The sequence below is a fragment of the Sapajus apella genome, unplaced genomic scaffold, assembly GCF_009761245.1.
Source record: "Sapajus apella isolate SASKATOON/1434 unplaced genomic scaffold, GSC_monkey_1.0 scaffold14, whole genome shotgun sequence".
Classification (NCBI taxonomy): domain Eukaryota; kingdom Metazoa; phylum Chordata; class Mammalia; order Primates; family Cebidae; genus Sapajus; species Sapajus apella.
Window position 1 is genome coordinate 7413688 of NW_022436954.1, and position 25388 is coordinate 7439075.

Genomic DNA, 25388 nt, shown 5'->3' on the forward strand with positions numbered 1-25388 from the left:
GGTAACAAGAGCGAAACTCCGTCTCAAAAAAAAAAAAAAAAAAAGAAAAGAAGTTGAATTGACTCACAGTTCCACATGGCTAGGGAGGCCTCACAATCATGGCAGAAGGCAAATGAGGAGCAAAGTCACATCTTACATGGTGGCAGACAAGAGAGCTTATGCAGGGGAACTCCCATATGTAAAACCATCAGATCTTGTGAGACTTATTCACTTCCACGAGAACAATATGGGGGAAATGGCCCCCATGATTCAATTATCTCCACCTGGCCCCACCCTTGACATGTGGGGATTATTACAATTCAAGGAAAGATTTGGGTGGGGACCAGCCAAACCATATCAGAGGCTGAAGCTGGAGAATCACTTGAGCCCAGGAGTTCGAGACCAGCTTAGACAACATAGGGAGGCTCTGTCTGTACGTTGTTTTTTTTTTTTGAGACTCAGTTTTGCTCTTGTTACCCAGGCTGGAGTGCAACGGCGCGATCTCGGCTCACCGCAACCTCCGCCTCCTGGGTTCAGGCAATTCTCCTGCCTCAGCCTCCTGAGTAGCTGGGATTACAGGCACGCGCCACCATGCCCAGCTGATTTTTTGTATTTTTAGTAGAGGCGGGGTTTCACCATGTTGACCAGGATGGTCTCGATCTCTTGACTTCGTGATCCACCCGCCTCGGCCTCCCAAAGTGCTGGGATTACAGGCGTGAGCCACTGCGCCCGGCCCGTTGTTTTTTTTTTAATTAAAATAATTTTTTTTAAATAAAGAGGGACAGGAATGAAGGCCTTGTTGGTCAGCTACCCCTTGTTCTTCATCTCTGCTCATGGTCTCATTAAAGAGTTGGATCACGATGGACTGTCCCTCTTTAGTGGGGTGGGGACGTTAGGACATTGGGGCCATCTTAGAGATGTCCCCCAAACCAGGAGTTGGGGAGCCAGCAGCAGCCAGCATCCAAGGTTCACTCTGAGGAGTACCTTCCAATGCATCTGTGGTTTTCTGTGCTGGCAGGGGGAACTCAGGCCACTTGTGGCCTGACCCTAAGAACTATCCTTCTATTGGCACCAACTATCTGTCTTTTTTTTTTTTTTTAGACAGAGTCTTGCTCCATCACCCAGGCTGGAGTCCAATGGTGCGATCTTGCCTCACTGCAACCTCTGCCTCCCAGGTTCAAGCCATTCTCCTGCCTCAGCCTCCTGAGTAGCTGGTATTACAGGCATGTGCCAGTACACCCAGTTAATTTTTGTATTTTTAGTAAAGATGGGGTTCCACCACGTTGGCCAGGCTGGTATCAAACTCCTGACCTCAGGTAATCCATCCACCTCGGCCTCCCAAAGCGCTGGGATTATGTGCATGAGCGACTGTGCCCAGCCAACGAGTATGAAGTTTTAGTTAAACAAGATGAATAGGCTCTAGAGATCTGCCGTAGAACACTGTGCCTATGGTCAACAACAGTGCACTGCACATGTAAAAGCTTGTTTAGAGGACAGATCTCACGTTAAGTGTTGTTCTTACCACAATTTAAAAAAGAAAGAAGCCAGGCACAGTGGCTCATGCTTGTAATCCCAGAACTTTGGGTGGTCGAGGTGTGAGGATCACCTGAGCTTACAAGTTTGAGACCAGCATGGACAACATGGTGAAACTTCCTGTCTACAAAAAGACAAACATCAGCTGGGCATGGTGGTGTGTGCCTGTATTCCCCAGCTACTAAGGAGGCTGAGGGATGAGGACCACTTTAGTCCAGGAGGTTGAGGCTATAATGAGCCACGATTGTGCCACTGCACTGCAGCCTGGGTGACAGAGGAAGACCCTGTCTCAAAAGAAAGAAAACAAGAAAAAAAATTTTTAAAAAGAATGTTTCATCAGACAGAGAAGTTCTTCCAGAGGAAGGAGGAATCCGAAATCAGAGTGGGAGAACTAGTTTTTACCTGTGAGTCGACCTTGGTGGCAATATCTACAATAGGTGTTCAGTAAGCAAGAGCTGGAGAAAAGAATGAATGAATAAATGAACTTGTTTAAGAACAGACTGTGTGGTGTAGGGGAAGTGAGGAGAGTTCCGGATTTATAAGCATGGAGTGATACCATTTACTTAAAAACATGAGTCACTGATTTATATTTATTTATTTATTTATTTATTTTTGGGACGGAGTTTTGCTCTTGTTACCCAGGCTGGAGTGCAATGGCACGATCTCGGCTCACCGCAACCTCCGCCTCCCGGGTTCAGGCAATTCTCCTGCCTCAGCCTCCTGAGTAGCTGGGATTACAGGCACGCGCCACCATGCCCAGCTAATTTTTTGTATTTTTAGTAGAGACGGGGTTTCACCGTGTTGACCAGGATGGTCTCGATCTCTTGACCTCGTGATCCACCCGCCTCGGCCTCCCAAAGTGCTGGGATTACAGGCTTGAGCCCCCGCGCCCGGCATATTTATTTATTTATATTTTTTTGAGACAGAGTCTTGCTCTGTCACCCAGGCTGGAGTGCAGTGGTGCCATCTTGGCTCACTGCAACCTCTGCCTCCAGAATTTAAGCAATTCTCCCTCTCAGCCTCTGAGTAGCTGGGGTTATAGGCACATGCCACTACACCTGGCTAATTTTTCATATTTTTAGTAGAGGCGGATTTTCACCATCTTGGCCAGGCTGGTCTTGAACTCCTGACCTCGTGATCTACCCTCCTTGGCCTCCCAAAGTGCTGGGATTACAGGTGTGAGCCACCATAACTGTCCTGACTTATATTGCTTCTGGATATGTGGGCAGTGAAAGAGTCAGAACCTGGATGACAATGATAAGCAGCAGTTTCAGGAAGGTTTAACTTGGGGAAGGAGAGAGGAGACCGGACCATGATGGCATGTGGAGGAGAGCTTTTATCTCTGTGATATTTTATTTCTTAAGAAGTGTTATGTAGCAAATACATCCAAATGTTTAGATTTGTTAATGCAGAGAGGTATGAGTACATATACTGCATAATGTATTTTTAAACGTATGTTTGAAATTGTTTATAATTTTAAAAACTGTTTTGAAGTGTCAGGGATTTGGAGACAGGCTCCGGGTTAAGCCTTCTCTTCACCAGCTGCTAGCTGTGATTTGGACAAGTTGCTTTCTTTCTCATCTGTAACTGGCCGTCTTGGAATTTCACATCCTAGTCACCTGTACTGAACACTTGACTAAGTTAACACTGGAAACATTGCCAGTTTTCTCTTTTCTCAAAACAAAAGCTTTATTGGCTGCCTTATTTTCAACTTTAAGTTTCTGGGGTTAAAAGTCCACACCTGGCCAGGTACAGTGGCTCACGCCTGTAATCCCAGCACTTTGGGAGGCCAAGGTGGGTGGATCACTTGAGGTCAGGAGTTCAAGACCAGCCTGGCCAACATGGTGAAACCCCATCCTATTAAATATACAAAAATTAGCTAGGTGTGGTAGTAGGCACCCGTAATACCAGCTACTCAGGAGGCTGAGGTAGGAGAACCCCTTGAACCTAGGAGGCGGAGTTTGCAGTGAGCTAAGATTGTACCATTACACTTCAGCCTAGGCAACAAGAGTGAAACTCCATCTCAAAAAAAAAAAAATTAATTAAATTAAATTCCATACTTTCTCCCCCCAACACATACACATTTAAAGCTCAATGTTTTGGCTTAGACCTGGATGTAACCTTTACGTGTGAAATTCTTTTGGGATTTTACAAGGGATGATTTAATTTACAATCTACATAGAAAGCCCCTTTAACATTATAGCCTATATGACTGATCTTAGTTCTTTGAAAAAGTTTGGGTCTGCTCTCTGGAAAATGTTGAAGGGCTACTTTTAGAACCAGTGTTTCATTTTCAGGATGTTCTGAGACATCCTGAAAAGTAGAATACAGAATTTGTCACAAATTTGGGTCTAGGGAGATAAATGTATTTAATTCCTTAAAAACCTTCCTTTGGGGCTGGGCATGGTGGCTCACGCCTGTAATCCCAGCACTTTGGGAGGCCGCGGCCGGCAGATCATAAGGTCAAGAGATCGAGACCATCCTGGCCAATAAGTTGAAACCCTCTCTCTACTAAAAATACAAAAATTACCCAGGTGTGGTGGCACTTGCCTATAATCCTGGCTGCTCAGAAGGCTGAGGCAGGAGAATCACTTGAACCTGGGAGGTGGAGATTGCAGTGACATAAGATCATGCCACTGCACTCCAGCCTGGGCGACAGAAAAACAAACAAAACCTTCCTTGGGGAACACAATTCACAGTTCCTCCATTTGTGTTGTCAGCAACCCTTCCTTTAATGGGACTGCCTAAGGAGCCACTGAAGCACTAGGAGGAGGCTGTCTCCTAGTGCTTCAGTGGCTAGGAGACTCTGGCCCTTGTAAGCTGGGACCGACAACCTCAGGAAGTCCTAGGGCTGGCCAGAGACACCAGACAGGGGACTAAGTGGAATCTGAGGTAGAGAATGGAAGAGATAAGGTGTGAAAATCAGGAGTTCTGGGTTTGAAATGGGCTCCAAAGTTCCCAGGTTGTGACCTTATTTTATTTTTTTGAGATGAGGTTTTACTCTTGTCACCTGGGCTGGAGTGCAATGGCTTGATCTTGGCTCACTGCAATCTCCACCTCCCGGGTTCAAGCGATTCTCCTGCCTCAGCCTCCTGAGTAGCTAGGACTACAGGCCCACGCCACCATGCTCAGCTAATTTTTGTAGTTTTAGTTAGAGATGGGATTTTACCAGGCTGGTCTTGAACTCCTGACTCAGGTGATCCACCCACCTCGGCCTCCCAAAATGCTAGGATTACAGGTGTGAGCCACTGCGCCTGGACTGTGACTTCATTTTCTACCTCCAAATTGATTTTTCTTTTTATATCCCCGTTCTCTCAATCCAGATACTTGGGAGTTAGCAGGGCCTTTGTTGGATCATCACTTTCAAGCACGCACCACCTCCTGTAATTCTATCTTCTTTATATGGCTCAATCTAGAACCACTACTACTGCTCAGCACTCCCCAAACCCTGCCCCAGGCATAAGCAACTTCTTTTATTTTTATTTTTTTTTGAGACGGAGTTTCGCTCTTGTTGCCCAGGCTGGAGTGCAATGGCGCGATCTCGGCTCACCGCAACCTCCGCCTCCTGGGTTCAGGCAATTCTCCTGCCCCAGCCTCCTGAGTAGCTGGGATTACAGGCACGCGCCACCATGCCCAGCTGATTTTTTGTATTTTTAGTAGAGACGGGGTTTCACCATGTTGACCAGGATGGTCTCGATCTCTTGACCTCGTGATCCACCCGCCTCGGCCTCCCAAAGTGCTGGGATTACAGGCGTGAGCCACCGCGCCCGGCCAACTTCATTTTTTTGAGATGGAGTCTTGCTCTGTTGCCCAGAGCAAGTGGCGCGATCTCGGCTCACTGCAACCTCTGCACCTCCCGGGTTCAAGCAATTCTTTGACTTAACTGGGATTACAGGCGCCTGCCACCTTGCCCAGCTAATTTTTGTATTTTTAGTAGAGACGGGTTTCACCATCTTGGCTAGGCTGGTCTTGAACTCCTGACCTCATGATCTACCCGCCTCAGCCTCCCAAAGTGCTGGGATTACAGGTGTTAGCCGCTACGCCCAGCCTGGCATAAGCAACTTTTAGGTATATCACTTAGCTAAGAAATAGCCCCTTGGTGAGAAGTATCCTTTTTCCTGGGTCTGCTGGTATTCATCCTCCAGTTGCTACGGACTTCTCCTTCCCTTCCTCCTCTGTGCAGTGAAGTTTACACCATGATGTGCTGTGGCCCTGCTCAAATCTTTTGCCTCCTCTCCACCGGCCTTGGGGCTGCTGCCTTGACCTGGGTCTTTGTTGCTGTCCCTCTCCCCAGGGTTCTCCCAACTGCCTCCATAATTATCCAGAATTCTGAGCATTCTCAGTGCCTTCAGAACGAACTCAGACTCTCCATGTGGTACCTAAAGCTTTAGTGCCTGCTAATTTCTATTTCCTCTTCTGCCTGTCCCACCTGAAATCCTCCTTCACCCAGAGTTTCCCCAGCCTCTGCCAGGAAAGCTTTATTTCCTTTCTCCTCCTGGCAATACCTCCTGGTCTTTGGAGTCTTGGTTTAGACAGTGCCCTCCCTAGGAAGTCTTTCCAGGTTGGGTGACTCTCCCTGAGCTTCCCTCCGCCTTGGTTCTTATCACCCTCTACTGCAATCAGTGCTGGTGACCCAGGGCACCGGAGGCACTGGTGCCTAGAGTGCAAGGTACTTTTAGGGGCTAATGAAAATGTTTGATTTTAAAATTAGATAAAAAAATTAAGACTCAAAGAAGGCGTGTTTTTTTCTTACATTAAAAAAAATGCATAGTGTCCATGAAAATCTATTAAATTAAATTTTAATTTTTTAAATAGAGGAAGACACCCCATGAAGACAAAAGCACCTAAGGCCTGAGAAAGTTGGCATGTGGCCCTGACTGACTGCCATTGGTTTCCCTTCCCCCAGTGGGGGAGGGAAATTCCTCCCCCACTGCATTATGTTATTTTTAAGTCTCTGCACCCCCAGCCCGGTTCTCAGCACTTAGGACTGCTTTCTGAACAAGAAAAGAAGTGCATAAATAAATGAATGGCCTTGTGCAAAGCTCTTGACTCTCTGCATCTCCATTTCTTCATCCTGACAACAAAGTTCCAGCTTCATGGGGCTGCTGAGGGATCAAGTAGTGAGTGAGAAACTTTTAGAATCGCGGAGCTTGCAGCCGTTCCTGAGGTCCTGCAGAATGTGGGTGGGAGGTTGTTGAAAATGGCTCCGGGTGGCTTTGATACTTTTATTTTGGTAATAACATTACCCTCTTTATACACCGAGCACTGGAAGGACAGAAGCCAGAGTGACACAAGGGCTGGCCCTCTGCATTGGTTCTCTGTGTACTGAGCAACTAAACTAGAATAAAGCACAAGGACCCTGGCCCCAGAACAGGCTTCTTTCATTATAGGACATTAGGCTCTTTTAGCTTTTTTTCCTTTCTTTTCTTTTCAAACCATACTAAGAAGCACGTGAAGCCCAGGTCTCTGTCTCATTTTCCCTTTGCGTTTCCGGGCCTGGCACAGGTGAGGGGTATCATGAATGAAGGAATCCCCCATCTCTCGGCCCTGCGTGGCACCCATCAGCATCAGGGCCTCTGCCTCCAAGTGGGTGAGAAGTGCAACCCCTGTCTTCACCCAGAGCAGGGCTGCCGCGAAGACAGCAGAGATGAGAAACGGAGACTCAGTTTACCCAAGGTGAAGTCTCGTGCACGTCATCATGGGGGCTGAGAAAGACATGGGACATCTCCGCGGCACTTAAGAAATCTTAGTTCCTTGTCACAAACACTTCGAGGACAGGTTTCCTGTGTTCCAAGTAATTTAATTCCCATGGCTGGAGTGGTTTCCTTTACAGAGGCTGTGGGTGCCTCTGAAGGAGTCACAGGCAGTATCAGTCCCGCCCGTCTTGTTCACTGCAGTGTGTCCAGCGTCTGAAAGCTTGCGGGCACACAGTAGGTGGTGAGGAGCGGACCAACTGCCATCGGCGGCAGCTGGGTACCTCCCCGGTGGAGGGAACAAAACCCGCCTCCAGACTAAAGACCCTGCAGGCCTCCTGCACCCTGTAATTTGGATCTCCAGGAATCGCCTTTGTTGTGGGCGCCCAACCTCAGGCAAAACGAGCACCTGCTCCTCCCGCCTGTCCTCGCAGGAGGACCCCAGGCTGCTGCGCCCCGGCTGCCTCTCCCGGTCCCTGCGCTCCGCTTCCCGAGAGCTGGGGGCCCGGGGGGCGCCCCGGGACCCGCAGCCAGGGTCCACCCAGCGCTTCCCAGCCGTGGTAACCCGCGTCCCCAGGTGCCCGACACCCCGCCCGGGGCCAGCATTCTTTGCCTCCCAGGGCCGGGCGGGGAGTGTGGGGCTGCGTCAAGGGCCTCGTCAGGCACCCCTAGGCCTGCGGGGACAGGATCCTGAGTCACCGCCGCGCACGCCCTCTCCTCCCGGCTCGCATCCTGGGGCCACCTCAGCCCCGCAGGGTCGGGCCCCGGCGCCGCCGGCTCTCCGCGGGTCTGCCGTGCGCCCCTCTCCCCGGCCGCAGTCGCTGCGGCCGCCGCCCCCACCCCTGGCCGGCTCGGGGGAGCTCGCTTGTCCGCCCCTCCCATGAGAAGCCCGAGCTCCCAGCGCTCCCGGGCGGCTCCCGCGGGAGGGGGCGCGGCCGCCCCCACAGCTCCACCCTCTCGGCGGGGCCGCAGCCATCTGGGGCCCCTGCCAGTCGCGACCGCTCCGGGGCCCGCACCGAGCTCGCGACCCGCTTGCGCGGCGGGAGGCAGCCCCGGGCAAGGACCCCGGCCTCCCCCGCGGGCAGTCCCGGCGCTGAGATGCCCCGAGGGGGCGGTGGCCGCGAGCCGAGCCCGGGTGGAAGCGCGTCGCAGCGGACGCGGGCGCCCCTCGCTACCTCGGTGACCCTTCGGGAGCCGGGACCGGAGCCCCGGAGGCGGCGGTGCGGGCCCGCGGGGGCGGCGAGGTCCGTGCTCCTAGCGTCCGGAGCGGGCGCCGGCTGCTGAGCCTCGGCTGGGCTCGTGGCCTCCCGCCTTTCCCCCCAGCCCCCCGCGAGCTGCCAGGAGGAAATAGCGCGCGGCCCCTTTAAATTTACCCAGGAGCCCTTAAAGGAGCCCCAGGGGCCCCAGACAGGAATCCCCACCCCGGTCCAGCCCGCGCCGCCGAGCGAGCAGTCTGCCGTCCGTGCGGCCGGCCGCCCCGTGCATGCGCCCCGCGCCCCGGGGCCCCGTGCACCGAGCGCTCCGCGCGGGCTGCCGCCGGCCCCGCGGCCCCGCGCCCCGCCGCCCCGGGGCCCCGCTCCTCAGCGCAGCGCATGGAGCCCGGCGGGGACCACCGGAGCCGGAGCAGCGGCGGCAGGGGCGGCCCCGGGCCAGCAGTGGCCTCGGCACGGGGCCGACGGCTGCCGCCCGCCGGATCGAGCGGCGGCGCGGAGCCAGAGGAGGACGAAGGCGGTAAGAACTGGGGCCGGCGGCCCCGGCGGGGGCCCCGGCGTGGGGGAGGGGAGGGCTGCGGCTCGGGGCCCCTCTCCGCCGCCGAACAAAGCGGGGGACGCGGGCAGGGCGGCCGGGGGCGCCACCTGGTGGGCGCGGAGCGCGGCTGCAGGGCCAGCGGGGGAGCCCCCCCGCCCAGCTCCCGGGGTCGGCCCGCGGGGCTCCCGCGGCTCGCCTCCCCCTTAAAGGGCCCTGCGGCCGCCCGCAGCGCCCCGCCGTGGGGGCCAGGTCCGAGGGGCCCTACGGGGCTAGGCACCACGGAGCGAGGCTGGTGGACTTGCGGCCCCCGCCCCTTTCTCTTTCAGACTCCCCAGGTGGTCTCCCTTATCCAGCTGTCTTTTAAAAGTCCGTTCAGGCCCTGGGTCCCCTTCGGGGGCTTTTCCCCAGCGGAGCTGAGCTCAGCTCCGAACTCCGCTGTTTTAAATCGGCTGCTCCTCTGGTCTCGTGGCCTTGTGAGAGACAGGCACCCTTTTTCTTTTTTCCCACGTTCTCCCTAGGAAAGTGCATCGCTTGCTCCCTGGGGGCCCACAGCACCTTTTCCCACCGCGGGCCGTTTTTAAAGGGATGGGTTCGCCCACAAAGGCGTACACCCCTCCTGCCCGTGCATTTTCTCTTCCCTGCTTTTCAGAATTTTTTTTTGCCCTAATTTGTCAGCGGCAGCGGAACCAGCCAGTCCTCCTCGTTCGCTCTCAGAGGACACTGTTTCCTCATCTCCCGGCCGCAGGGTCAACGCCTTAAGACCCTTGAAGGTTTCCTCCAGGCCGGGAGACTGCCCGAATCTCCGGGCTCCGCTCCCAGTCTCTCCCCTCGCAGAAACTCCCCATCCCCTTTTGTTTTTAAAGAACCTCAGCTCCTCCTCCTTTTTCGGCTCTTAAAGGGCCAATCCACCTTAGACTAGCCTGGATCCAGCGCTGGAAGGATGCTTAGAGACCAGCCAGCTAGCCAGTGTCTTTGCAGACAAAGAAGCTCAGGCCCAGAGGGCGGACATGACCTATCAAAGGTCACAGAGCAAGTTACCAGTGAAGCCAGGACTTGAACCCAGGCCTATGACTCCGAAGCCAGTAGATTCTACGGGTCTACTTCAATAAAAACTAAAACAAAAAAACTCCCACAGGGGTGACAGGAGCCCTTTCTGATCCTGTCTTTTGTTTTTCCAAGCCTGTGATTCTCCACTGGGAGAATGACCAGAACCTGCCTGTGCGCCCAGGAGACCATTTTCTAAATCAAGAGGGATGGGAACTGTAGGGAGGGTGGGGACTGCCCTGGGTGGGTGTCTGGCACAGGGCATGCCATTGGGTTAGTGGGGCCTCTCCAGTGCCCGCCCTTCTGACTGCTGGGCAGTGGTCGGCTCCCTGCCAGAGCAACAAATAAAGCCCCAGACAGACTTAATGGGCTTCAGTGGATGGTGGCCACTCCCTGCTGCCGTGGCATCAGTTGCCACTCTGGTGGTCCTCCTGCTATCCCTTTTCAGGGTCATCAGCTCCTCCAGAATCTGGAGAAGTTTTGGTCTCAGAAATTCCTTTTCCCGGAGATGTTGGCAGCTTTGTCTTGGGGATCCCTCCCATGTGGTAGCCTAGATTTGGGGAACTGACAATGCCTAGCCCATCCCCAAAATGGGACTCTCAGGAGGCTGTATTTGAAGCATTACTGGAAAAAGGGAGAAGACCTATGGGTGGGGCCCTCCTGGCGGGGGCCCTGGGCGGGTGGGTTCTGAGTGCAGCCCTGGCTGCAGACAGATGCCCCCTTTGTTTGGCCCCACTGCTGCTCTGCTCCGGCTGTAACCGCCCTGGCCTGCTGCTCTCCTGGCTTCCTCCCTACAGCTCTTGCCCAGAAAGGGCACCTTACAGAGCTGGCTGGTTCCTTGGCCCTCACCTGATTTTTTAAAAAGTCAGAGCTCAGCTCCACAGTGACCTGCGTCCTTTTGTTCTTGATCTCCTCTTAAAGGGTTCTTGCTCTTTGTAAAGGGCCAGTTTGTTGGCTCCCCGCTTCCCCTACATCCCTTTTATTGCTGTTGCCTCCCTTTCCTGCCCCTGAACACCCCCTCCCCCAGCTCCCTTTCTCACGGCCCACCAGCAAAGCCCCCGCTTCTTTCCCTGGAAATCAGAGATTGAAAAACTGTCTCCCTTTCCCCTTCTTCAGGGCAAGATCTTCAGCTGGAAGGGGGTGCCTTGGGGTCCTGGGGGAGTGCCCCCCTGCCCTCCTCCAGGGCCAGGGGACCAGCATCTTCAGGCAGGAAGTATTCAGACCACTGTGAGGCCCGGGCCTCGAGGCCTGGCAAGAGCCGCATCCCTGGCCGTGACCACCGGCGCTACTACCACGACCACTGGCGGCTGGAGTACCTGATGGACTTCAACCCTGCCCGGCACGGCATGGTGTGCATGGTGTGCGGCAGCTCCCTGGCCACGCTCAAGCTCAGCACCATCAAGCGCCACATCCGCCAGAAGCACCCCTACTCCTTGCACTGGAGTCCCCGGGAGAAGGAAGTCATCAGCAACAGCTGGGATGCGCACCTGGGGCTGGGGGCCTGCGGAGAGGCCGAGGGCCTGGGGGTCCAGGGGGCTGAGGAGGAGGAGGAGGAGGAGGAAGAAGAGGAGGAGGAGGGGGCCGGTGTCCCAGCTTGCCCGCCCAAGGGCCCAGGTAATGCAAATACAGGTTATGGAGAGGCAGGGGTCTGGGAGGCCAGAGGGCCTGGTGCGGCAGCCGCTCTGCCGCCAAGGAGCTGGTGTTCTTGAGCAAGCCACTGCTCCTTCTCTGGGCTGGGTCTGTGTATTGCCCTTATTATACAAAGGTGGGGAAGAACAGTGGGGTGAGAGGGACTCCGCCGCCCAGACAGCTTGGATGTTATGTGGTTTTTCAAGTATTAAGGAGAGAGGTGGGGTGACAGGCAGTGGAAAGGCTTGGAGCGGGTAGGCCTGGCTGGGGAAGGTGTGGCTGATGTGAAGGCCGGGCCGGCTAGATTCCACTTGTGTAGGCGGTGCTGGGAGCGTGTGCGCGCCGGAGGGTTTGGGGAGGTGGAGTTAGGATTTCAGGAGAGGAAGAGAAGGGCAAAGGTTAGGCCTGGACCCAAGTGAGTGAGAGGCTTGTGGGAGACATGGCGGTAGTGGGGGTGCTTCCGTGGGGCCAGCGTCTCAGTTCCTTCCCTCCAACCCTTTCAGGCAAAGCCCCAGCTGGTGGGGGCTGCCGGCGCCAGCGGCGAGGGGGGCCAGTGGCACCCCGGGCTCGGCGTCTGCGCCTCTCAGCCTCCCGGAGGGCCGGGGGCAACAGGGGGCTGGGGGCCCGGCGCCTGGAGAGGAGGCTGAAGGAGTCCCTGCAGAACTGGTTCCGGGCCGAGTGTCTCATGGACTACGACCCGCGGGGGAACCGGCTGGTGTGCATGGCCTGTGGCCGGGCACTGCCCAGCCTGCACCTGGACGACATCCGTGCCCACGTGCTGGAGGTGCACCCCGGCTCCCTGGGGCTCAGCGGCCCCCAGCGCAGTGCCCTGCTGCAGGCCTGGGGGGGCCAGCCCGAGGCGCTGTCTGACCTCACCCAGTCCCCACCAGGTGCGAGGCCATCCCAGGCGGAGACCCCCTCATATTGGGGCTCTCAAGTGGGGTCTGTGGCCAAAACTGGGAGGCAGGGACTGATGGCTGAGGGCAGAAGGCCAGGAGCTGGCTCTCCACACACATACACTCCCCGTCCCGCCCCCAGACACACACAGCCTGGGGTCCCTAGTTGGGGCTGGGGTGAGGAGCCAGGATGGACCCCTCAGCGTGGGCAAGGGCAATCCAGCCAGCAGGCTGAGCCCCTCTCCCTCACCCCTTCCCCAACAGGCGATGACCTCGCCCCCCAGGACCTGACCAGAAAGAGCCGGGACTCGGCCTCCGCTGCTGGAGCCCCCTCCTCTCAGGATCTCAGCCCCCCAGACGTAAAGGAAGAGGCTGGCTGGGTCCCTGAGAGGCCCGGGCCCGCAGAGGAGGAGGAGCTGGAGGAGGGCGAGGGCGAGAGGGCGGGGGTCCCAGGCCGGTTGCTGGGAGGCCGCACCCACCGCCGCCACCCCCAGGAGCGCTGGCGGCTGGAGTACCTCATGGAGCTGGACGGCGGCCGGCGCGGGCTGGTGTGCGGGGTGTGCGGGGGCTCGTTGGCCTCGCTCAAGATGAGCACCATCGAGCGCCACATCCGCCGGCGCCACCCGGGCTCCACGCGCCTCGGCGGGCCCCTCCAGGCCCTCATCGCCCGGGAGTGGAGCGAGAAGGCCGCCCACCTGCTGGCCCTGGGGCTACCCCGCCCCGAGTCTCCCCCCAGCCCCGCCGCCCCCGGCACGGCCGCATCCTCCGAGGAGGGGGGAGGGGACGAGGAGGAGGAGCCAGAGGAGGAGGCGTGGGGTGAGCGGTGGGGCCAGAGCAGGCGGAGAGGGAGCGCAGGGCAGGGCCCGGGGCAGGCAGGGAGCGAGGGTTGGGCGCTGCTCGGGAAGAAGGGACTGGAGGATGGGGCAGAAGGGCTGAGGCGGAGGGCGGGGGAGACCGGGGAGGAGATGCGGGGCCCCGCCTGCTGCCCCCTGCCCCCTGCCGGCGCCAATGCAGCCCTTTGTCCCTCCCTAGGTGACGTCCCGCCGTCCCCTGGGGCTCCGCTGGAGCGGCCCGCTGAGGAAGAGGAGGACGAAGAGGACGGCCAGGAGCCCGGGGAACTCGCCTTGCCGCCGCCGCCTCCCCCACCGCCGCCCCCGCCACCGCCCCGCAGCCGGGAGCAGCGGCGGAACTACCAGCCGCGCTGGCGGGGCGAGTACCTGATGGACTACGACGGCAGCCGGCGCGGCCTGGTGTGCATGGTGTGCGGGGGCGCGTTGGCCACTCTCAAGGTGAGCACCATCAAGCGCCACATCCTGCAGGTGCACCCCTTCTCTATGGACTTCACGCCCGAGGAGCGCCAGACCATCCTGGAGGCCTACGAGGAGGCGGCGCTGCGCTGCTACGGCCACGAGGGCTTCGGGCCGCCCGCCCCGGCGCCGCGTGACGGCGGCGCGGACCTCAAGTCTGGCGCCGTGTGTCGGGCGTAGCGGCCTCGTGGGTCTCCGGGTCGGGTCGGCCCCGCTCCGCCCTGCCCTGGCTCTCCTGGCCCCCTTGCTGGGAGACCCTCGCGCCGGGTGCCAGCGCTCCCTGCGGCCGCGCCCCCCGCTGGCCGGGCCGGGCGGAGATGGGGCATCTAGTGGGGCCGCTGGCGTCCGCGGGGTGCCACTCGGGTTCCCGAGCCAGTCGGTGCGCTGCGGGAAGCGCACTTTCCCCTCGGCCCTGAGCCCTGCCCTCCCCGTGCAGGGCCCACGTTTTCCGCGAATCCAAAGCGGCCTCCAAGTGTTAGCGCCGAGCGCTCCGGCCGCACCCCGCGAGGGAATCCTCCGCAGGCCGGGACTGGGGGCGCCATCAGTCAGTATTAGGGCTGGAGGAGGGCCTCGCGGAGGGCAGGAAGGATGTTCCGGCTCTGGCCCTGGTCCTGCAGGGGGCCCAGTTCTCTGCAGCCTTGCACGCCGGCAGGCACGGTTCCCGGCTCGGGGGCTGCTGGCTGCCCTTCCCTAATTGGGATTCTCGGCCTCACGGGGGCCCTGGCTGCAGACTGGGGCTTCCAGCCGGAGGCGGGGCCGCGGGCCTCGGGAGCCTTCCCAGGCTGGGAGGGTCTGTTGGACCGAGGGCGGGGCGATGCGCCCGGGGCCTGGGCTGGACCAGCTGCGCCAACCTCCCGAGCAAGCTCAGTAGGAACCTCGCGGCCCCACCTTCCTCCCGGGTCGCTGCCGCGCCCGCCCAGGCAGATCTTGTAAAGGGATTAGCACTTTTTTCCTTTGCTCCTCTTGCCCCGAGGGCCCTGTTTATCCCTAAACTCAGAGTCGGGCGCCACCAGGTCCGAGGGAGCCCGGGGCACAGGAGGTCCCGGCAGTCAGCCTTTTCTTCCCGCCCCGTCCCCATCCCCTTTTGTACGCGGTGGATGCGGCGCCAGTTCTCAGCCCGCAAGGCCTGGGGCCGGGCCTCGGCTTCATTTTCCCGCAGCAGCGCCAGGCCCTATGGGGCAAGGAAGGGGCCCCGCGATCTCCCAGGCAGGTCCGAGAGGGATGTGTAGATTCATTCTCCTGTGGAGAACCGGTGGCCCCGAGATCAGGCCCTTTTTTGCTCTTTGTATTTTATTTTGAAACTGTATTTAATGCTTTTATATGAAAAGGGGAGGGGCGGGGACAGAGCTGACCCAGTCACCCTTATGTGCAAATGTCTTATTTATTATGCGTGTATCAGAGATAAGCTGTGAGGTGGTGAAGGGAGGACCTGAAGGAGGAAGGAGTAGCGAGGGCAGAGGCCGGGACGGGAGGACCCCAACTAGCTGTGCTGATGTTACTCCCTGGGAGAATCTGGGCCCTGATGTCTGCTCTTCACAAAGCCAGGCTGCTGCAGGGACAGTTCCCTGGGTCCTAAAGTCGGGGTGGGGAGGCCAGTGGGTGGGACTTGAGGGTTGGGTATGGAGGAAGAGGTCCTGGCAGTGGGGGCCAGCCCCTGCCTCGGGGTGGGAAAGCAGAGGGCAGAGTAGGCCCCTCCTCCCTGACCCGCAGGCCAGAGCCCCAAGGTTCAAGTGCCTCAGGCCCAGTCCCCTTGACTCTTCCTGTTTGGAAGTTGGGTTTTATACCACGGATTTTATAGCATTTTTATATAATTCAAGATTGTCAGAATTGGGAAGGACCCTGGAGATCACTAGTACCACTGCCCTCCCTTTCACAGATAGGTAGATCGGAGCCCAGGAACAGAGATTATGACACAGCCAGGTAGGGGCAGGACAGAACTGGAATGAAAATCCTAGCTCCCGACCCCCAGTGTTCTTTGCACGATACCATGCTGCTTCCCAATTCTCTGGTCAGTGATTAAAATTTGTCACGCCTGCTGAAGGATTGACGTTTTGGGCACTGTAGGCCACCACAGTGGAGCTCTGACTCCGGAAGGTGGCAAAGCCCTGTACACTACATTGGGATGAGCACGCTGAGCCCTGCAGGGCCTCAGCTGGAAGGCGCCGTCAGCTGGGCCTTCCCCTCCCCAGTAGAACTCTACGGGCGGGGCGGCTGCTGCGGGGCCTAAGATCTCCTCGGCAGGGGGCTTTGTGTTCTTTGTTGTGGAAGCCACCAGGGATTCAGGAAGATTCTGAATGGGTTGTCAGTTGACTGAAAAGTGAATTCCCAGTTTGAACCTCCAGGGTTTTTGAAACAGTATTAAAAACTTCAGAACGGAGATTATGGATGGCACCAGGCTGCGCACTGCCATTTACTTTTCTTCATGCATGTTTTTGGATCCAGAGTGAGTATTACACCATTTTTTTTTTTACTCTGCCCGCTCAAAAACAGTAGGTAAATTGGGGCAACCAATTTGTAATCATTCAAGCTCACTTGCAAAGTTCAGATGAGCCAGGGCAGAGGGGTTAGGACAGGTTTTCCTCCTCCATAGGCAGGGAGAGGCCTCAGGAGGACAGTGGGTATCTTTACTGAGACAGCTCCAAACACACGCCAGTGATTCTCCAAGTGTGTCCCTGAGACCAGCAGCATCACCTTAGGAATCTGCTAGAAATATTCTTGGGCCCTACCCCAGGATTTCTGAATCAGAAACTTGGTTGGGGCTCAGCTGTATTTTGATGAGCCCTCCATTGATCTTGATGCAGCCGCAGTGCTGGGCACCAGGGATGAGGAAGGGCTGCTGGAGCGATTCCTGCTTCCATGGAGGTTGCGGCCTCACAGGTTAGAGGTTGGGAGGTGACTTGGTCCTCTTGCCTAGGTATGCCTCCTTGCCTTGAGATTCTGACGTGAACAGGTGAAGTTTTTTCATGATTTTTTCTTTTTGTTAATGGTATGCTTGCTATTATGGCCAATATGTAAATGTTACTCTGAATACATATTTATATACCATGTTACTTAGTGACATTATTCAAACATTTGTATGTGTATTTGTGAAATTGTTTGCATCAGTCATTTAAACAATATTTCAGCCTAAGTTTTCTAAGAGGTATGTTGAGTACATTTTTAAAAGCCAGCTTAAGGGTCACAGCAGCCTTAGTTTAGGAGAAGAGCTAATCACAGGTGACCACTCAAGTTCTTTCAATGAAGACCTGATGTATTCAGTTCCTATTTTCCATGGTGATTGACTCAATTTAAGTGCATTGTGGCTATATGTAATTTACAGGCTGCTTTACGTTATAGGTGGGGAAAACTCCCAGGCTGGTGGGAGGCTGAACTGGGATAACAAACCCCCTGACCCCTCCTCATTCTTCTAAGGTCACCACCTCTTAGAGGGTCTCTTACTTTGAGATCAAATGCACAGTTATGCTCTACAACTAAATTCTGCAGTCTTGGGAATCCTTACCAGTATCAACTATTAGTCACTTTTTAAAGCCCCCAAAGTGGAGTGAGGATGGGGGGAATGGAAGCAGTGTTTGGTTCTTACTTTACCCGAACTGTGTATAAAGAATAAAGTTAGCAGAATGATGCCACAGTCATTGTTTGTTTTTTTTATTAATACCACATCAATTTGCAATTTTACAGGAACCAAGATTCAAGCTCCTTAGGTGCTACTGTATTTTTATGTTGCACGCACAGACACGTACACAGTTTCATTAGTAATTTTTAATCTATAGGTTTTTCTTAAAAAAAAAAAAAATTCTGTGTGGCACAAAGATTTCTTCAATTATCTAAACACAGCAGCAACAAAAGAAAGGAATTGGATGTGGTGCTTCCGCTGCAGAAGGTCCTTTGGAGGGAAGCCCAAAAAGACAATCATTGACTTCCTGGGAGGGCAGAGGATGATGATGGAGGATGGACTTCCTACTAGGACAGGAAACCAGTTAAAACACTCAAAAGAGGCTAAGAAAATAAGACAGTAAGGCCAGGGTACCTTTCACTCATTCACATTCCTAATTTCCTCAAAATACGCAGATTTCCTTCCACTACTTTTTGCAACTGCAGTACTTTGGGACCATCAAATATCGTAGCCCTTACTTTAAACTCACCAGTGCATATTCCCTCTGGATGATCATGACTATGAGTGAGAACCTGAAGGAACTCACAGATGATTTTTCTTTCAAGTTTGCGGAACTTTCATGTTAAAAGTGAAGAAAAAACTTAGCCTCAAATGGGAATCAGGTTTCTGTATTTCACCTCTTGAGAATGTTCCCCCCCAGAATGAGACAGGATCACAATAACTCAATAACTGAGGAGCCCACATGCAGGTTATTTTTTTCTCTAACAAGTTTACAGCAGTGTACAGCAGTTACAGACATTTATTTTATAGTAAGAAAAGTACAACCATATTTATTAAACTTAAGGTGAGGTGGGCAGGGGAGAGGGAGGAAAGCACATTCGGGAATGAGTTCTCAAACTAAAGCTCAGAACTGGTGTCCAGGCACACAGAAACCACCTTCCCAAATGGTGGAGCCTTTCCTTCCCTGGGGATAGTGGCAGAGGGAGTGGCGGCCACCACCACACTCCTGACTCCCTCTCCAGTCCCACTTTCCATTTCTATTCTTTTTTATCAGATGGCATTATCAGGATCAGGAATTACCACTATCACCTATAAGTTACTCATCAAGTTGAAAATTATTAAAGAAAAGGAATATCAGGTATAGCTGCTCACATTGTGGGACAGGAAGATAGGATTTGAGGGCTTGGAAAAAAAAAAACAAGGAAGATAAACTCCTGTCCCCAAATAACTTTTTCATAAGTTAATTATTACTTCTTAAGGGCAAAGCTATAATGGATAGCTGAGTAAGACTAGTGCTGAAAACTGGAGAGAAGGACCCAGAGGTGTTCTTTCATTTTCTCTTTTACCTCCAATCTTTCCCCTTTCAAGCTACAGGTAAAAGCTCCACCACCATTAAGGTATTAACTTATCCTATGAATTTGATTCTTTATTCTTCTCAGTTCTAAGATAGTTCTTTTTTTAGTCCATCAATTTTTGTGCTTGATACTAAGGGCTAAAGGGAAAGGATGGGATAAACACCAAATTAAAACAAAAAGCTTGGAATGCAGGCTCAAGCTGACACTGAGTATGTTCCTTCATAGTACAAATAACAACGTTATAACTATTAGATGGTGTTTTAGTAACTGTTGCATTTCTGGTTTCCATGTGCTTATTCTGCCTTTTTTTTGGCGATTCCGGGGAGTTTTGCTTGGATCCTATTGAGAAAAGTGGGGCGGGGGAGAGAAAGAAAGTGAAAACGTAAGCATTTGCTCTAGGTTTTTATTTTAACAGTGACGCTAGTGGACAGTCCTGGGCTTGTGTAAGAAATGTGAAAAGCATTCTCTCAGCCAGGAACAGTGGCTCGCACCTGTAAGTAATCCCAGCACTTTGGGAGGCCAAGGCAGGCGATTACTTGAGGTCAGGAGTTTGAGACCAGCCTAACCAATATGGTGAAACCCTGTCTCTACTAAAAAATACAAATATTAGCTGGGTGTGGTGGCGCACGTCTGTAATCCCAGCTACTCAGGAGGCTGAGGCAGAATTGCTGGAATCCGGGAGGTGGAGGTTGTAGTGAGCTGAGATATTGCCACTGCACTGAACAAGACTCTGTCTCAAAAAGTGTAGAAGCTGGCAATGGTTCCTAGCCCTTCACAGGATGCCAAAGGTCCCTTTTATTCTGGCAAAGGTGTTCTGAAATCATTAAGGCATCACTATGGTCATTCATATCCCTCAGTGAATGTCAAGGCTACTCTCTCCACAAATGCCACATCCCACAGCAGGTGACACACATCAGCTAACACTGGCAGTTAAGACATCAGATCTGTCCAGGCACAGTGGCTCACAGTGCTCACTCCCAGCATTTTAGGAGGCCAAGGGAGGAAGATCACCTGAGGTCAGGAGTTTGAGATCAGCCTGGCCAACATGGTGAAACCCTGACTCTACTAAAAATACAAAAATTAGCTGGGCATGGTGGTGGGCAACTGTAATCCCAGCTACCTGGGAGGCTGAGTGAGGCAGGAGAATTGCTTGAACCCAGGAGGCAGAGGGTTGCAGTGAGCCAAGATAGCGTTACTGCACTCCAGCCTGGGTGAAAGAGCAAGACTCCATCTCAAAAAAAAAAAGACATCAGATCTAAAGCTGACACACACACACACACACACACACACACACACACACACACACACGTATTTTTTGAGACATAGTTTAGCTCTGTTGCCAGGCTGGAGTGCAGTGGCGTGATCTCAGCTCACTGCAACCTCTACCTCCCGGTTCAAGTGATTCTCCTGCCTCAGCTTCCCAAGTAGCTGGGATTACAGGCATGGGCCGCCATGCACAGCTAATTTTTGTATTTTTAGTAGAGATGGGGTTTCACCATGTTGGCCAGGATGGACTCGATCTCCTGACCTCGTGATCCACCCACCTTGGCCTCCATATATATATATAAATATATATATAATTATATATTGTTATATATAATATATATTATATAAATATACATAAATATATATATTTATATGTTTTGAGGTGAAGTTTTTTTTTTTTTTTTTAAAAGACCACTGTCAGAAAATTGCTCTTGTTGCCCAGGCTGGAGTGCAGTGACAAGATCTCAGCCCACCGCAACCTCCCCCTCCCGGGCTCAAGTGATTCTACTGCCTCAGTCTCCTGAGTGGCTGATTACAGGCATGTGCTTCCATGCCTGGCTAATTTTTGTATTTTCAGTAGAGATGGGGTTTCACTATGTCAGCCAGGCTGGTCTCCAACTCCTGACCTCAGGTGATCGGCTTGCAACAGCCTCCCAAATTGTTGGGATTACAGGCGTGAGCCACCGTGCCCGGCCCCAATATATACTTTTTAAAAAAGCAAAAAGCAGGTGAAGACCCTTGGCATCAAGCTAGACCTATCTGGGTATATTCACAATTTCCTCTTATAAAGCTGGAAAAAGCATTAAAACCTGGTGTGCGAAAGGAATTGAAGGGGCACAAAGGGGATTTAACCATTTTAAACCTGTTCTTTGCCTCTTAAAGAATATCTGAAGAAAATATGAAAAATGTTAACATTTTAGGCTGGGTGGAGTGGCTCACGCCTGTAATCCCAGCACTTTGGGAGGCTGAGGTAGGTGGATCACTTGAGATCAGGAGTTCGAGACCAGCTTGTCCAATATGGTGAAACCCTGTTCCTACTAAAAATAAACTTTAAAAAAGTAGTCAGGTGTGGTAGTGCACGCCTGTAATCCCAGCTATTCAGGAGGCAGAGGCAGGTGAATCCAGGAGAATCCCTTGAACCTAGAAGGCGGAGTTTGCAGTGAGCCGACATCACGCCACTGCACTCCAGCCTGGGTGACAGCAAGACTCCATCTCAAGAAAAAAAAAAAAAAAATGTTAACATTTTAATTCAAAGTGTTAGGTTCCCAGTATTGCTATGAATAATTCAAAATAAACACTGGGCACAGTGGCTCATGCCTGTAATCACATCACTTTGTGAGGCCAAGGTGGGAGGCCAGAAGTTTAAGCCTAGCCTGGGCAACATAGTGAGACCCCTGTCTCTACAAAAAATAAAAAATTAGCCAGGGCATGGCACATGCCTGTAGTCCCAGCTTCTTAGGAGGTTGGGGTGGGAGGATCACTTGGACCAGGGAGGTCAAGACGGCAATTAGCTTTCAACTTGTGCCACTGCACTCCAACCTGGGTGACAAAGTGAGACCCTGTCTCTAAAAAGAAAAAAAAAAAAGAAAAAAACATTGTCCTCTAGGTATGGGGGAAAACAAAGTAAAAATAAGAAAACAATTCTTTGATATAGGGAGACATAAAGATGTTTATCAATATTTTATTACCTGATTTAATTATTAATTGGTTTAAAAAAATGGAAACAGGGATTTGGCAATTTTAGAAAAGACAACTTTGATCCTTAAGTTATTTATTTACTAGAACTTTTGTTTCTGACAGGGATGTGTTTGGCTTAAATGAATACACGTGAAAATAAATGAATGCGGGGAAGCAACCAAGAATTTTTCTTTTTTTTTTTTTTTGAGATAAAGTCTCACTCTGTCACCCAAGCTGGAGTGTAATGGCGTGGTCTCGGCTCACTGCAACCTCACCTCCCGGGTTCAAGCGATTCTCCCACCTCAGTCTCTTGAGTAGCTGGGACTACAAGTATGTGCCACCACGCCTGGCTAATTTTTGTATTTTTAGTAGCGATGGGGTTTCACTGTGTTGGCCAGGCTGGTCTCAAAGTCCTGACCTCGTGATCCACCACTTTGGCCTCCCAAAGTGTTAGGATTATAAGTGTAAGCCACCACACCCACCTGCAACCAAGAACATTTAAAGGCCAGTTCAAAAAGGCAGAGTAGTCTATGGTCCTTGCTACTGGAGAACCTGTGGTGGGAGGATCACCTGAGCCCAGGAGGTCGAGCCTGCACTTCATTCATTCATTCATTCATTTATTTATTTTTGAGACGGAGTTTCGCTCTTGTTACCCAGGCTGGAGTGCAGTGGCGCGATCTCGGCTCACCGCAACCTCCGCCTCCTGGGTTCAGGCAATTCTCCTGTCTCAGCCTCCGAGTAGCTGGGATTACAGGCACACGCCACTATGCCCAGCTAATTTTTGTATTTTTAGTAGAGACGGGGTTTCACCATGTTGACCAGGATGGTCTCGATCTCTTGACCTCGTGATCCACCCGCCTCGGCCTCCCAAAGTGCTGGGATTACAGGCGTGAGCCACCGCGCCCGGCCTGAGCCTGCACTTCAGCCTGGGTGACAGAGTGAGACCGTTTCCAAAAAATCTCACTTATCTTTTTTTTCCATTGATCCTCTTGCCTCAGCCTCTCCAGTAGCTGGGATTAAAGGCACGTGCTACCATGCACAGCTAATTTTGTATTCTTTTTTTTTTTTTTTGGGACGGAGTTTTGCTCTTGTTACCCAGGCTGGAGTGCAATGGCACGATCTCGGCTCACCGCAACCTCCGCCTCCTGGGTTCAGGCAATTCTCCTGCCTCAGCCTCCTGAGTAGCTGGGATTACAGGCACGCACCACCATGCCCAGCTAATTTTTTGTATTGTTAGTAGATACGGAGTTTCACCGTGTTGACCAGCATGGTCTCGATCTTTTGACCTCGTGATCCACCGCCTCGGCCTCCCAAAGTGCTGGGATTACAGGCTTGAGCCACCGCGCCCGGCCTAATTTTGTATTCTTAGTAGAGACAAGGCCTAGCTATGTTGCCCAGGCTGCTCTCAAACTCCTGGGCTCAAGCCATCCTCCTGCCTCAGCCTCCCAAAGCACTGGCATTACAGGTGTGCATCAAAATGCTTGGCCTATTGATAATTTTTAATCTAAGATAATAAAGGTCCAGAAGGCAGGGCCAAAAAAGAAAGATACAAAGGATTTTTTTTTTCTTTTTACAGAAGCAGCCATAATAATTTCTAGTAAAATGAAACTATTAACCAAGGTTTTTATTAGAGTGAAAATTACTTTCCTTGGATCACCATTTTATATAAGGTACTAAAGATAACTGGAGGGAAGAAAGCATACCTCATGATGATGTGGTCTCTCAATGTACTTACTTTTCAACAATTGACTTGGTCTGATCTCGGGCGATGCCGACGTAGTGATCAATCTGGGTCTTTAAGGAAGGAAAATAGATTCAGTTGTGGCAACATACCAGGTCACCAATTTTCCTGGAGGCATTGCTCTTTTGTCTAGTTTAACCATTTTTTAAACACTACTGACTAGTCTAGAAAACAGAAATACCCAGTTTTTAAAAGTATTTTTAAAACCTCTGGTTTTAGAATCCAAATTACACCATAAACACCCCATACTTTGTTAAAATTTTTTAAAAAAATCACTCATCTTTTGCAGAGGTTAAGTCTTACTTGTTAAGTATTTTCTTTAGAGACACTGGAGTATATAAGTTTCCAAATACCAGAAACTGTGTCTAATCTATTTTCTGTGATCATGTTTGTTATGGCTCTTGTGTAATACCAATTCACTTAATACCAAAAGCCAAAAAGTCTCTTGATGGAAGACTTAATCCATAATTAATAATCTCATAGTTATCTAGTATATTTGGTACACATCATCCAACAATGCAAACACTTGTTCACACAGATGGATTACCTTAATAACCTAGAGCTTAAAGTTTCCTTTTAGACACCTGGCTTTTATTCATTTAAGCATTTTTTCTTTATTTTCTTTTTCTTTATTTATTTTCTTTATTTATAAGATGAAGTCTTGCTCTGTCACCCAGGTTGGACTACAGTGGTGCAATCTCAGCTCACTGCAACCTCGGCCTCCTGGGTTCAAGCAATTCTCCTGCCTCAGCCTCCTGAGTAGCTGGGACTACAAGCGTGTGCCACCACACCAGGCTAATTTTTGTATTTTTGGTAAAGATGGGGTTTCACCATGTTGGCCAGGCTGGTCTCAAACTCCTGAGCTCAAGTGATCTGCCTGCCTCAGCCCCACAAAGTGCTAGGATTACAGGTGTGAGCCACTGCTGCTGGCCTTTTTGAGACAGTCACCCATCACCCAGGCTGGACCGCAATGGCACGATCTTGGCTCGCTGCAACCTCTGCCTCCTGGGCTCAAGTGATTCTCCTGGCTTAGCACAGTAGCTTGATCTAGAGGTGCAGGCCACTGCACCTGGCTAATATTTTTTGTAGAGACAGAGTTTGCCATGTTGCCCAGGCTGGTCTTGAACTCCCGGGCTCAAGGGATCCTTCTGCCTCGGCATCCCAAAGTGCTGGGATTATAGGTATAAGCCACTGCACCTGGGCTAAGCATTTTTTCAACTTATTACTTTTGCATAGAAAATACATCCACATGATTAAAAACTCAAAAGGCATCCAAGGTATTAAAAAAAAAAAGTTTCTCTTTCCTAGTCATCTCTCTCCTAAACATCCAGTTTCTCTTCTTGGAGGAAACTAATGCCACCAGTTTCTTATAGGCATTTGCCTCACAAAATTGGATGGTAGAAATAGTTATAAAAAGACTGCTCTGAAATTCACTGTCTCAAAAATGAACTAAAAGTAGTCACACATCAACTGGCACATCTGATTTGGAACAGATAAATGCTTACCTTGTACTTCTCATAGACAATCGGGACACTGAAAATGAGCAGTTCAGCTGTAAGACAAAATCGTGGGACATGGCAAGTGTATATGAGAGACAGTCACGTCTTAAGACTCAGAGTAACATACATTTATTCTCACAAAAGAAAAGAAGACACAGATATTCCTAAAATGAGAAATCCTCATTAGAGCTCCCAATTAAGGCCAGTTAGGCAGCTAATTTATGGTAGTGTTAAAACAAAACAAAAAAACACCTCTCCAGGTATATAGGCTATCGTCTTTGTACCACAAATAACAATTACCGCATTACCAAAATGGTTTCTGTAAACAAGATCCCCATATTTAAACCAAATCTAGACAACTGTCCTTTACTTCCAGCTGTTTTGATATTTCTTTTTTTTTTTTTTTT

General features: G+C 52.2%; 2 protein-coding genes across 5 annotated transcripts in view; one reads left to right on the forward strand and one right to left on the reverse strand.

Annotated features, from left to right (window-relative positions):
- Positions 1-8669: 8669 nt before the first annotated feature.
- Positions 8670-18627, forward strand: CUNH11orf95 (chromosome unknown C11orf95 homolog). Its single transcript, XM_032283044.1, has 5 exons — positions 8670-8936; positions 11115-11612; positions 12131-12517; positions 12788-13339; positions 13556-18627. Exons 1-5 carry the CDS (start codon positions 8798-8800, stop codon positions 14008-14010), a joined length of 2031 nt encoding a protein of 676 aa, XP_032138935.1. The 5' UTR covers positions 8670-8797; the 3' UTR covers positions 14011-18627.
- RTN3 (reticulon 3) overlaps positions 17470-25388 on the reverse strand; it is a 78674-nt gene continuing 70755 nt past the window's right edge. For 2 of the 4 annotated variants that reach the window (XM_032283043.1, XM_032283042.1), the window contains 3 exons: positions 24988-25034; positions 23477-23535; positions 17470-19137 (listed from right to left, as the gene is read on the reverse strand). In XM_032283043.1, the coding sequence (XP_032138934.1) occupies positions 19092-19137; positions 23477-23535; positions 24988-25034 (152 nt within the window). In that variant the 3' untranslated portion in view covers positions 17470-19091. The remainder of the gene's footprint in view (positions 19138-23476; positions 23536-24987; positions 25035-25388) is intronic. The other 2 variants (XM_032283041.1, XM_032283040.1) reach the window with 1 other exon arrangement.